We start from the raw sequence: 13,905 nt of genomic DNA, 5'->3' as shown, positions 1-13,905 counted from the left end.
AGGGGCTCTACTTGTATACGCGTTTAATAGAACAGGTTCTGTAGACATCTTTGTGGAATCAGCTGGCGATGGTGTAAAAGGAGTGCGCTTCTTCTTCTTGGCGCTAGCATCGACCTATAAGACTGAGTTCATTCTTGAGTTATTTGGTCAGTTTTAGCCCCGTGACTGCCCAAATAAGTGAGGTATGCAATGATTCTAAGAGTGACTCTTGTCATCTGCATGTCATACGGACTCACAGTATTATTTCACTACCAAAGATGACTCCCTATGCGTGTTACTGCAAGGCACAGTGTTCTACACCACTAAAAAGGCTCTCTGCAGCCAGGAAATTCGCGAACATAATTTTTTTCCGAAAAATTTGGCAAACCGGCGAATCACATTTTTCAAAAATTCGCTCATCTCTACCTGCCACCACTGCCCCACCGACCCTTATAAATGAACTGCATGACTGCATTGTAAGTGCTGCTTGTGCTAAAGTACTAAGTCCAAGTTTACACCCACATGACGGCCTCGGGAGATTTTAATGTTACAGTTTTTTTTTTAATTGTGGCTAAACACAGTGGATGCTGCAATTACGGAAGACAATGGCTAAAACTATTTTTGGTTCGAAAATACAGCAAAAAATGCTATGTGGCCATGATACAATATGTTAACTTGGCTTTGCAGTCAGCTGATTTTTATGATGCTTCTCAAAGTTCAGTGCACACACAGGACATAGCACAGGAGCTGAGAGCGAGGTACAGTAAGTACTACAGAGTAAGTGAAGAGAGAGGTGAAAATAATATCCAGAGAGGGAGGAGTTGGAAATATAGTTAATGGGGGATAGGAAGGATATATGACACCTTGGGTGTAAGGAGAGGAAGGAGAGATGTGGAGGGGGGAGGTGATACAGTACCTTGGGGAAAGAGAAGGACATAATACCTGAGAAGAAAGTATTGTGGCTGAGGAATGATATTTCAAAGGTGGGATCAGGAGAGTAGTTATAGGGGGGTGTAGGGGTAATTAGGGCCTTGGAGCTTTAAGTTATGTATCTAGGTGGGAGATAATACCTGGTGGGGAAGGGGGGATGATAATATGATCTTGGTCTAAAAAGAGAAGAAGCAACAATTTGGGGGGAACTGTTGTAGATTACCAGTAGGTGACCCTGAGGAGGAGAAAAAAGATCCTTAGATGATCATGAAGAGGATAGACCATTTGAAATTGATAGAAAGAAGTAGGAAACTGGGGGAAGAGACTACAACTGCAGGATTAGACACTGTTGGACTTGTTTGTAATGTGTTGCCATGGACACACATACAGTCAGTTCCATAAATATTGGGACATCGACACAATTCTTAAATTTTTGGCTCTATACACCACCACAATGGTTTTTGAAATGAAACAAACAAGATGCAGATTGGCAGCTTTAATTTGAGGGTATTTACATTCAAATCAGGTGAACGGTGTAGGAATTTCCACAGTTTGCATATGTGCAAACTTGTTAAGTGACGAAAAGTAATGGGACATAATAATAATCATAAATCAAACTTTCACTTTTTAATACTTGGTTGCAAATCCTTTGCAGTCAATTACAGCCTGAAGTCTGGAACGCAGATGCTGGGTTTCATTCCTGGTGATGCTCTGCCAGACCTCTACTGCAACTGTCTTCAGTTCCTGCTTGTTCTTGGGGCATTTTCCCTTCAGTTTTGTCTTCAGCAAGTGAAATGCATGCTCAATCGGATTCAGGTCAGGTGATTGACTTGGCCATTGCATTTCCCTTAAAAAACTCTTTGGTTGCTTTTGCAGTATGCTTTGGGTCATTGTCCATCTGCACTGTGAAGTGCCGTCCAATGAGTTCTGAAACATTAGGCTGAATATGAGCAGATAATATTGCCCGAAACACTTCAGAATTCATCATGCTGCTTTTGTCAGCAGTCACATCATCATTAAATAGAAAAGAACCAGTTCCATTGGCAGCCATACATGCCCACGCCATGACACTACCACCACCATGCTTCACTGATGAGGTGATATACCTAGGATCATGAGCAGTTCCTTTCCTTCTCCATACTCTTCTCTTCCCATCACTCTGGTACAAGTTAATCTTGGTCTCATCTTTCCATAGGATGTTGTTCCAGAACTGTAAAGGCTTTTATAGATGTTTGGCAAACTCTAATCTGGCCTTCCTGTTTTTGAGGCTCACCAATGGTTTACATCTTGTGGTGAACCCTCTGTATTCACTCTGGTGAAGTCTTCTCTTGATGGTTGACTTTGACACACATACACCTACCTCCTGAAAAGTGTTCTTGATCTGGCCAACTGTTGTGCAGGGTGTTTTCTTCACCAGGGAAATAATTATTTGGTCATCCACCACAGTTGTTTTCCGTGGTCTTTAGGGTCTTTTGGTCACCGGTGTGTTCCTTCTTTTTAAGAATGTTCCAAACAGTTGTTTTGGCCACGCCTAATGTTTTTGCTATTTCTCAGATGTTTTTTTTTTTTTTTCAGCCTAATGATGGCTTGCTTCACTGATAGTTACAGCTCTTTGGATCTCGTCTTGAGAGTTGACAGCAACAGATTCCAAATGCAAATAGCATACCTGAAATGAACTCTGGACCTTTTATCTTCTCATTGTAATTGAGATAATGAGGGAATAACACACACCTGGCCATGGAACAACTGAGAAGTCAGTTGTCCCATTACCTTTGGTCACTTAACAAGTGTGAGGCACTTATGCAAACTGTTGTAATTCCTACACCGTTTACCTGATTTGGATGTAAATACCCTCAAATTAAAGCTGACAGTCTGCAGTTAAAGCACATCTTGTTTTTTTCTTTTCAAATCCATTGTGGTGGTGTATAGAGCCATAAATGTTAGAATTATGTCAATGTTCCAATGTTTATGGACCTGACTGTACATCTGTAGATGAAAAAATAGAAAATGGGTAGATTTTTTTTATTGATTGATAAGGTGGGTTTTATGGCTCCTTTAATTTTCTTCCATTTGTATTGGTTATGCAGGACATGGTGGGTTGTAAAGAAATCCTGCACAGAGCACCAGCTAACCAAAGGCTGGCCCTGTGTGGTGGATGGACGGATATCTGCATCACACCCTGACACGACAGCAGTAGCTGCTCTCATCTGCCTTTTATAGAAATTGATAAACTACACACAGGATTTTGCACAAACTTGATTTGGATTTACACAACGTTTCCGATCATTACTTTCTAATCACTGGTAAACCTGCCTGATGAATTGGAATGTGCCGGAGGTAGCACCCAGACCTTTAGATTTTTTCGCAATTTATCATTTGTGTGGCAAAAATTCTGGAAAAAAATGGTGTATTCCCATATGCAACACCCTGGAGAACCATACCCTCTACAAGCCACACCTTTGGCAATCTACAACAGTCGGTTGCAGTGTCACTAGGTAGAAAGCACTTTCAAATGTTGGCAACTATGAAAATGGTGCTCTAAATCTGGTCACATGCCTTCTATATGGTAGTTGTCATCCAAAAGCTCACTTAGCCACCAGTTACTCCTCCCGACTCCAACATACACATGCACTCCTGGTTTAGTAGAGCATGCATGCATTCTCAATGGAGTGAGCAGAGTAATTCGCTGTCAGACCCTCTGACAGTGGCTTATCGCTCATGAAAACAATGGATGGGTCACATTATCTATCATTGAGAATCATGACACCCTGTGTACATAAGATAGTCAATCCCACCACAACTACCACATTCTCACCCCCAACCCATTAGTACAAGGAATGGGGCCCACCTCTATCCAGGGTGAATATAGCAGCACCCAGCCTGCCTCTTTAGTAACATCATTTATCTTTTGTTTTCAGGCTATCATAAGTCAAAAATGTCCTATGGAAACCTACATAGGCCAGTGAACCACCCCAGATCCAGCGATCTACAGTGACCACGGTAGTGATAAAGACATCAGCACCCCCAATAACAGGACTATGAAGATTCCTCACTGAAATATGTCATATGCAGGAGCCTTCCGACCTTGCCCCTATTTTTGAGAATCTTGGACTGCATCAGCCAAAGAGCACCTTATACCCAGACCTTGTTCAGGAATACAAAAATATGGCTACTTTGGTTAAACTGGCTAAGTCACAATACCACACACAAACTGTGCGTTGATTTTAGAATAAATAATTTTTGTAATTGGAGGTATACAGAGGTACGGTAGGGCCTATTATACAGAGGTGCTTCAGAGGTTGAACAGAAACAGAATATATAATCATACCATAGTCAATATCCAACACCATGTGTAATATTTAGAATTATATTTTTTTTTTGCCATTATTAAAATACTGTCTCACATGTTTTTTGTGGTTATTGGTGAAGTGAATACATTTTTTATTTTGCACAGATGTTGAGATATTATGTAATGCCATCTCACTTGTTATCTTAAGATTCTTATGGTCACTTTCCACTTGCCCAATTAGACGGGTGCATTTTAGCATCTGTTTTAAAGGCACAACACAAGGAACTTCTCTGGGTCAGTTGAACCAAACTTAGATGTGATAGGGTTTGGTTATCCCTAATGTGTGGGTATTGCAGTTATAATACAGATGCAAAAATGTGCTTGTATTATGTAATTTGAAAATCCAAATTTAGACTCAAATGATTTCTATGAATTCAGGTTGCAGCTTCCTAATAACTTAAGGTTGTTGTCTAGAAAGAGGTGCTAATGAAAGTGGATGACCATGGAGCAAATTAATGAGTTTTACAGTGTTTATTCTAAAGAACTGTTGACTATGGTTGGTTCTACTGAATATTTTCTTAGATCATCATATAGTGCTATAGTAAGTTTTGTACAGAGGAATGAATTCCCTGAGATTAATAGTAGTGATGGACGAACATTGGCCGGGACGGTTCGCGAACGCGATCAAATGTTTGCAAACCACAAGTTCGCGGTGGGCCCCATTCAATTTAATGGCAGGCAAACCTGAAAAACCTTCAGGTCATTATTGCAGCCACCAAATACTTAGTAGAAGTGCACAAATAGTCCCACAACATGGACAGTGACATACAAGAGGGGGATCAATGACAAAAATTCCAACAAAAAAATATTTATTGTAATCGGGGAACATTTTTATGCATCATAAAGCAAAATTCTCTGAAATGTGACCTGTTGGAGCCTAGAATTTTTTTATTTTAGGCCACGGGAGTATGGGCCTTAAAAATTAGGCATTCACCTGACATAAAAGAAATTCTGATTATGTGGCTCGAGGTACATTATGCGGTCAATGGATAAAATTTTTACTGTAGACCACTGGACTACAGGCCCCAAACATTAGGCATTCACCAGACAGAAAAGATCAAGTGATTTTGTAGCAGGAGGTATATTACACAGTCAATGGATATCAATTTTAGTGCAGGCCGGTACAAATACAGGTCAAAGGAAAAAAAAAACCCTAATGATAATAGTTGAAATTCAATAACACGTCGTCACTGGTGTTGAATTCCTCCGAGGCCCCAAAAATGATTCATTCACCGTAAAGAAAAGAACAAGTAAGTATGTGGCTGGAGGTAGTTACACACTCATTGGATATCAATTTTACAGCAGGCCAGTGGACTACAGATCCCCAAAATTATGCATTCAGCGTACATAAAAGAACAAGTAAGTATGTGTTTGGAGGTAGATTACACGGTGATTGGATATCAATTTTACAGCAGGCCAATGTACTACAGGCCCCAAAAAATATGCATTCAGCGTACATAAAAGAACAAGTAAGTATGTGTTTGGAAGTAGATTACACGGTCATTAGATATCAATTTTACAGCAGGCCAGTGTACTATAGGCCAGAAAAATGATGCATTCAGCGTACATAAAAGAACAAGTAAGTATGTGGCTAGAGGTCTATTAGACGGTCAATTAATATCAATTTTACTGATCGCCAGTACAAATACAGGTCAAATACATATGTTTAAAAAAACTAAAAATATAAAATTGGATTAAAAACATGGCTAATGAAATCCCCCCTCTTGAAAAAAACCCTAATGATAATAGTTGATATACGTGGTCGTCACACGTGTTGAATTCCTCCGAGGCCCAAAACATTAGGCATTCAACAGACAGAAAAGACCTTTTATTCCGATGTATTTAACTAAGACAGGGAACATTATTTGTTCTGTGTGGTGGCAGATATTTGTGGGCTGGCATGAGGAAATTGAATTAAACGTGGTTGTAACAGGTGTTAAATTCCTCTGAGATCCATGCCTCATTCATTTTTAGAAATGTGAAGTAGTCCACAATGTAGTGCGCTACACAGGTGCACTTATCGGTAACGATCTCCCCTGCTGCTCTGAACGTCCTTTCAGACAGGACACTGGGTGAAGGGCAAGCCCACAGTTCCATGGCAAATTGTGCCAGCTCTGGCCACAGGTCAAGCCTGCACACCCAGTAGTCTATGGGTTCATCGCTGCTCAAAGCGTCCACATCGGCTGTTAACCCGATGTAGTCGGACACTTGTTACTCTAGACGTTCCCTGAGGCTGGATCCGGAGGACGGCTGTCGATGGGTTGGCTGCAAGAATGATCTCAAATCCGAAGTTACCAACACATCTTCAAACCGCCCTCTTCTTTTATGCACGAAAGGATTGGTACCCCCAGCTGTTTCTCTTTGAGTGGAAATTCCTCTACAAGTGCCCACAAAATCAGAATGCAGCAATTCTCGAAACAAGGGCTGGAAGTGTTGCATTCTGACAGCCTTCTGTAATGCTGTTTACATGTCCGCCATTTTGTGTTTGTACCGAGGGTCTAAGTATGTTGCCACTCAGTACTGGTCCTTGCCCTTTATGCTTTTTGTACGTGTGTCCCTCTTCAAACACTGGAGCATGAAAACCCCCATTTGCACTAAACTGGAAGCTGTAGAGTGGTCTGGCTCCTGCTCATCATCCAGGATAATGTTGTTCTCGGTCTCCTCCCCCCAGCCACGGACAACACCAGGGATTCCAGAAAAGTTTAAAGCATGCTCTTCTTGCTCCTCCTCTGCCCGACACCATCCTCCTCTGACTCCTCTTCAGACTCCTGTTGACTTGTCTCAGACGGAGCAGTCCCCCCAGGGAATTTATCCAGCATTGCGACTTCCTCATCTACCTGCTCCTCGACGGCTTGATCAATGGCACGACGCAATGCACGCTCCAGAAAGAAGGCGTAAGCTACGATGTCACTGATGGCGCCCTGACTGACCAGTCTGGTGATCTCATCAAATGGCCCCAGAAGTCTGCATGTGTCGCGCATGAACAACCACTGGCACGGTGAAAAAAAAGGTCCAATGGCCTTTAGAAAATTTGTGGCCATTGAAATACAGCAATGGAAGGTCCCCGGAAGGAAATATTTCTCCCAGAAGGGCATCCCAGAGCTATATGGCCACGTTCAGCAGCAAGTGAATGTATCTCTGGCACACAGCGTCGGCGCCAAGATACATCTGATCAAAGACACGTGGTCTAGCAAACACGAGCAGGGAAGGTACATAACTTTTGCTGCCCACTGATTAACCCTTATGACGGCCGTCAAGCATGCAACACGTGGCACCGGTGTAGATTTGGTGTTACCGCCACGGATTGCATGCAGGCCTGCCTCTTCTTCTCCTCCTCTTACTCCATCCTCCATCTCCTCCTTTTCCGCTGCTACCGTCTTTTCTGCTAGACCCCCCAAGCTCCCCAGAACCTATTCAACGTGCCAGGCTGTGCTGTGCCTGTTGTGCCTGGAAGACAACAGCCACACCAGTCCTGCACTCCTTTCAGCTTTGCGGTCACAGGCCGATCAGTGGTTAAACCCGCTCAATTTAACAGTTGGTAAAGTGGTGTGCAACAATGGTGCCAATCTGCTGAGTGCGCTGAAACAGGGCAAAATGACACACGTGCTGTGCATGGCACACATCCTGAACTAAGTCATGCAGCAATTCGTTGCCAAATACCCCGGCATCCAGGACGTCTTGTGTTAGGCCGACATTATTCTGGATGATGAGCAGGAGCCAGGCAACTCCACCGCTTCCAGTTTAGTGCAAATAGGGGCCTTCATGCTCCAGTGTTTTAAGAGGGACCCCCGTATAATAAACATAAAGGACAAGGACCAGTGCTGGGGTGGCAACATACTTAGACCCCCAGTACAAACAAAAAAAGGTGGAAATGTTACCACCATCACAGAGGGCTGTCAGAATGCAGCACTTCCAGGCCTTGCTTCGAGAAATGATGCATTCTGCTTTTGCGGGTGCTGGCAGAGGAATTTTCACAAAAAAAAGAAAAAGTTGCGGGTACCAATCCTTCCACGCATACAAGAAGAGGGCGGTTTGAAGATGTGTTGATAACTTCCGATATAAGATCATTCTTGCAGCCAACCCATTGACAGTCGTCCTCCGGATCCAGCCTCACGGAACGCCTAGACCGACAGGTGTCCGACTACATCAAGTTAATGGCTGATGTGAACGCTCTGAGAAGCGATGAACCCCTGGACTACTAGGTGTGCAGGCTTGACCTGTGGCCAGAGCTAGCACAATTTTCCATGGAACTCTTGGCTTGCCCCTCGCCGAGTGTCCTGTCCGAAAGGGGATCGTGACCGATAAGCACACTCGCCTAGCTCACGACAGTGTGGATTACCTCACATTTCTAAAAATGAATGAGGCATGGATCTTGGAGGAATTCAACACCTGTGATGACCACTTGTAATTGAATTTCCTCATCCTAGCCCACACATATCGGCCACCACCCAGAACAAAGAATGGTCCTTGTCTTATGTATAATGCCTTGCAAATGTATTCACCCCCCTTGACGTGTTTTGAATTTTGATGCCTCACAACCTGGAATTAACATGAATTGTTTTGAGGATTTGCATCATTTAATTTACAGAGCATGCCCACAACTTTGAAGATTTTAGTTTTTTTTTTCTATTGTGAAGTAAATAACAAATAGGACAAAATAACAGAAAAAGTCAATGTGCATAACTATTCACCCTCCTAAAGTCAATACTTTGTAGATCCACCTTTTGCGGCATTCACAGCTCCAAGTCGCTTTGGATAAGTCTCTATGAGCTTGCCACATCCCACCTCTGGGATTTTTGCCTATTCCTCCTTGCAAAACTACTCCAGCTCCTTCAAGTTTGATGTTTGCGCTTGTGAACAGCAATCTTTAAGTCTGACCACCATTTCCTATTGGATTGAGATCTGGGCTTTGACTAGGCCATTCCAACAAATTTACATGTTTTCCCTTAAACCGCTCAAGTGTTGCTTTAGCAGTGTGTTTGGGTCATTGTCCTGTTGGAAGGTGAATCTCCATTCTAGACTCAAATCACTCACAGAATGGTGCAGAATTTGCTCAAGAATATCCCTGTATTTAGCACCATCCATCTTTCCTTCAACTCTGACCAGTTTCCCAGTCCTGGCTGCTGAAAAACATCCCCACAGCATGAAGCTGCCACCATGATGCTGCTGGGAGGCCAGCGACTGGCAGACCGCACTGTTTGTTTAGGGTGTTCCATGATGCCGCTTTAAAGAATAGCTGTGGCCAATTACCACCCAACAATATAGAGTTAAAAGAGGAACGAGTTGTCAGTGTCATTTGTTAATGTGGGCTGGTATTGTGGGGAGGGGAAGAAGTAAGGTGTGCAGACCCCTTTCCCTTTCCTATGGTATTACCAACAGTCTTGTTTTTAGCTGGAAGTAATGGCTTTCTTTTGGCCACTCTGCCATAAAGACCAACTCTATGGAGCGTACGGCTTATTATCGCCTATGTACAGATACTCCAGTCTCTGCTGTGGAACTCTGCAGCTCCCCCAGGGTTTCCTTTGGTCTCTCGGATTAATGCCTTCCTTGCCCGGTCCGTACGTTTTGGTGGGTGTCCGTCTCTTGGCAGTTTTGCTGTTGTGCCATGTTCTTTCCATTTGGTTATGATAGATTTGATGGTGCTCCTGGGGATCATCAATGATTTGGATATTTTTTTATAACCTAACCCTGACTTGTACTTCTCAACAACATTGTCCCTTACTTGTTTGGAGAGTTCATTGGTCTTTATGGCAGTGTTTGCTTAGTGATGCCTCTTGCTTAAGGCTCTTTCACACTTGCGTTGTCCGGATCCGTCGTGTACTCCATTTGCCGGAATTACACGCCGGTGTAAGAAAGCATAATTTTTTCTTTCCGGATGCGTCTTTCTGGCTTTTTTGGTAAGATACTGATCCGGAAATCCTGAAGCCAACATCAACGTTTTTTTTCCGGATCCGTCGTACGGATCCAGTATGGGGCCGGATCCATCGTCCGGATCCGTCAAAACAGTGGATCCATCGTGTACTGATGAGCGGATCCGGTATGTAAATTATTTCTTATCAGAAAATTTCTAGTTTGTTTTACAACTAATAAAATATGCAAGGGACAAACATACATAATACTTACCTCCAGGAGCTTCTTTCACGCCCTGTCTTCTCCCGCGCGGGCTGTCTAGTGGAAGTTTTCGCGACAGCTAAGCCCTTCCTACTTCCTGGTGCAGGCGCAGACGCAACTTCCGGATCCGTCGTTGCATCGTAACAACTGAAGATGTTAGGACGGATCCGAATTAATAATACATTTCAATGGGCTATTATTCCGGATCAGTCGATGCGGCAAGTGTTCAGGATTTTTGACCGGAGAAAAAGGACAGCATGCTGCAGTATTTTCTCCGGCCAACAAAGGTTCCGTTCCTGAACTGAAGACATCCTGATGCATCCTGAACGGATTTCTCTCCATTCAGAATGCATGGGGATAATCCTGATCAGGATTTTTCCGGCATAGAGCCCAGACGACGGAACTCTATGCCGGAAAAGAAAAGTGCAAGTGTGAAAGAGCCCTTAGTTGTTGCAGCCTCTGGGGCCTTTCAAAAAAAAGGTGTGTATATGTAATGACAGATCATGTGACACTTAGATTGCACACAGGTGGACATCATTTCACTGATTTATGTGACTTCTGAAGGTACTTGGTTGCATCAGAGCTTTTTATGGGCTTCCTAATAAAGGGGGTGAATACATATGCACATGCCAATTTTATGTTTTCTATCTAAAATTCAGATTAACAAAACATTATACTGAATGCTATAATGTAACAAAATGCGAAAAAAGTCAAGGGGCATAAAAGCCCTCTTTGGTCAGGTGAATGTCTACTTTTTGGAGCCTCTACTCCAGTGCCCTACAGTACAATTTTTAGCCAGTGACCGCCTATTGTACCTCCAGCCATATCATCACAAGTTCTTTTCTGTCAGGCGAATTCCTAATTTGTGGGGCCTGTACTGGCCTACAGTAAAATTTTTATCCAGTGACCGCCTAATGTACCTCCAGCCACATAATCACAAGTTCTTTTCTGTTAGGTGAATGCCTAATTTTTGGGACCTGTACTCCCGTGGACTAAAATAAAAAATTTCTAGGCCCCAGCAGGGCACATTTTTGAGAGTTTACCTTTAAGATGCATAAAAATGGCCCCTGATTAAAATACATATTTTTTGTGGGAATTTTTGCCAATGATCTGGTATGTCACTGTCCATGTTGTCGGACTATTTGTGCACTTCTAGTAAGTATTTGGCGGCTGCAAATATGACCTGAAAGTTTTTTAGGTTCGCCTGGCATTAAAGTCAATGGGGTCCGCGAACATTTAATCGCGAATCCGCGATCGCAAACCGTCCCGGCCGATGTTCGTCCATCACTAATGAGAGCTCCAGACAGCGTACATCGGACATGCGCAGTGGATCACACACAACGACAGCACCTCATGTGAACCAGGGATCCCGGCCAGGTTATTCTTGTTGTTCAATTATGATTTTAATTATTATTTTAATCTACAACTGTGCACGTATTTATGGAATCATGCCCACTTTATTGGGAATTGACTATTTATATGAATTGTGTACACAGTAATATTAAATTTTCTTCACAATCATGCATATTTTTTATGTAATATCTGATATGCTTTACAATCATGAATTTTGTATATGTATTTATACTGAAAATTGACTTTTTTCACATAATCATGTTGATGATTGATATTGATCACCCTTTTTATATGCTCTGTGCACCCATTGTTTGTATCACTGTTCGAGAAAGGTTCCAGTGTGTGGACGAGAAACGTTGCAATTGGTGAATAAATCAACACTATTTTACCTAATGAAGTGCCGTGGAAATTTTGGTTTTTATATATATCTCTTATATATATAAAAATTACTGTCTGTCTAGACGTCTAGACGTTCTTTATGCGCGACCAAATGACTGGACCGATCTTTACCAAATTTAGCACACAGGTACATCAGGTGTCCGGGAAGGTTTTAGACAGGGTCTCAGCTCTCTAGGACGTACCGTTTCTGAGATATTCGCTCTCTAGGACGTACTGTTCCTGAGATATTCCCCAAAAATTACCCAGATTATCCAATACAAGCCTGCAAGTCTTTCTCTTCAAATCCCAACTGCCATAAACACAGTTTTACTCTAGGATTTCATAACAACCCAGCCATTTTTCTTTACTGCTTAAAGGGGCGGGCACTGTGGAGGTCACTGTTTTTAAAGAGGCGGGCACAGTGGAGGTCACTGTTATTAAAGGGGCGGGCACTGTGGAGGTCACTGTTATTAAATGGGTGGGCACTGTGGAGCTCACTGTTATTAAAGAGGCGGGCGCTACAAGGTCCCTGTTAAAGGGGCGGTCACTATAAAAGTCACTGTTAAAAGGGCGGTCACTGTGAAAGTCACTGTTAAAGAGGCGGTCACTGTGAAAGTCACTGTTAAAGGGGCGGTCACTGTGAAAGTCACTGTTAAAGGGGTGGTCACTGTGAAAGTCACTGTTAAAGGGGAGTAACTGTGAAAGTCACTGTTAAAGGGGCAGTCACTGTGAAAGTCACTGTTAAACGGGCGTTCACTTTGAAAGTAACTGTTAAAGGGGAGGTCACTGTGAAAGTAACTGTTAAAGGGATGGACACTGTGAAAGTTACTGTTAAAGAGGCGGTCACTGTTAAAGGGGCGGTCACTGTCAAAGTTACTGGAAAAGGGGAGGTCACTGTAAAATTCACTGTTAAAGGGGCGGTCATTGTAAAAATCACTGTTAAAGTGGCGGTCACTGTAAAAGTCACTGTTAATGGGGCGGTCACTGTGAAAGTCACTGATAAAGGGGTGGTCACTGTGAAAGTCACTGTTAAAAGTGTGGTCACTGTGAAAGTCACTGTTAAAGGGGCGGTCACTGTGAAAGTCACTGTTAAAGGGGCGGTCACTGTGAAAATCACTGGTAAATGGGAGGTCACTGTGAAAGTAACTATTAAAGGGGCGGTCATTGTAAAAATCACTGTTAAAGGTGCGTTCACTGAAAGGGGTGGTCACTTTGAAAGTCACTGTTAAAGGGGCGGTCACTGTGGATGTCAATGTTAATGGGGCAGTCACTGTGAAAGTCACTGATAAAGGGGTGGTCACTGTGAAAGTCATTGTTAAATTGGCAGTCACTGTGAAAGTCACTGTTAAAGGGGCGGCCACTGTGAAAGTCACTGTTAAAATGGTGGTTACTGTAAAAGTCACTTTTAAAGGGGCGGGCACTGTGGAGGTCTTTGTTAAAGGGGCGGGCACTGTGAAATTTATTGTTAAAGGGGCGGCCACTGTGAAGGTCACTGTTAAAGGGGCAGCCACTGTGAAGGTCATTGTTAAAGGGGCAGGCACTGTGGAAGTCAATGTTAAAGGGGCAGCCACTGTGGAGGTCAGTGTTAAAGGGGCAGGCACTGTGGAGGTAATTGTTAAAGGGGCGGGTGCTGTAGAGGTCACTGTTATGGGGAAACTGTCAATATCTTTTAACGACACATAGAAACTTTAAATGAAATAGATGAAATATACTTGTGCGACGTCGGGTCTTTCTGCTAGTAAATATATATATATATGAACATATTTATATATGGATGTGTGTATATACAGTCAGGTTCACAAATA

General features: G+C 42.9%; 1 protein-coding gene across 2 annotated transcripts in view; it reads left to right on the top strand.

The window, feature by feature from the left end:
- Positions 1 to 4,058, top strand: part of LOC122929259 (chromaffin granule amine transporter-like) — a 325,489-nt gene extending 321,431 nt beyond the window's left edge. For both annotated transcript variants that reach the window (XM_044282775.1, XM_044282776.1), the window contains one exon: positions 3,828 to 4,058. In XM_044282775.1, the coding sequence (XP_044138710.1) occupies positions 3,828 to 3,875 (48 nt within the window). In that variant the 3' untranslated portion in view covers positions 3,876 to 4,058. The remainder of the gene's footprint in view (positions 1 to 3,827) is intronic.
- The last annotated feature ends 9,847 nt before the right edge of the window (positions 4,059 to 13,905 follow it).

The sequence above is a fragment of the Bufo gargarizans genome, chromosome 2 (genome assembly GCF_014858855.1).
Source record: "Bufo gargarizans isolate SCDJY-AF-19 chromosome 2, ASM1485885v1, whole genome shotgun sequence".
Taxonomy (NCBI): Eukaryota; Metazoa; Chordata; class Amphibia; order Anura; family Bufonidae; genus Bufo; species Bufo gargarizans.
The sequence above is the reverse complement of the archived record's forward strand: the minus strand, read 5'-3'. Positions and strand labels throughout refer to the sequence as shown.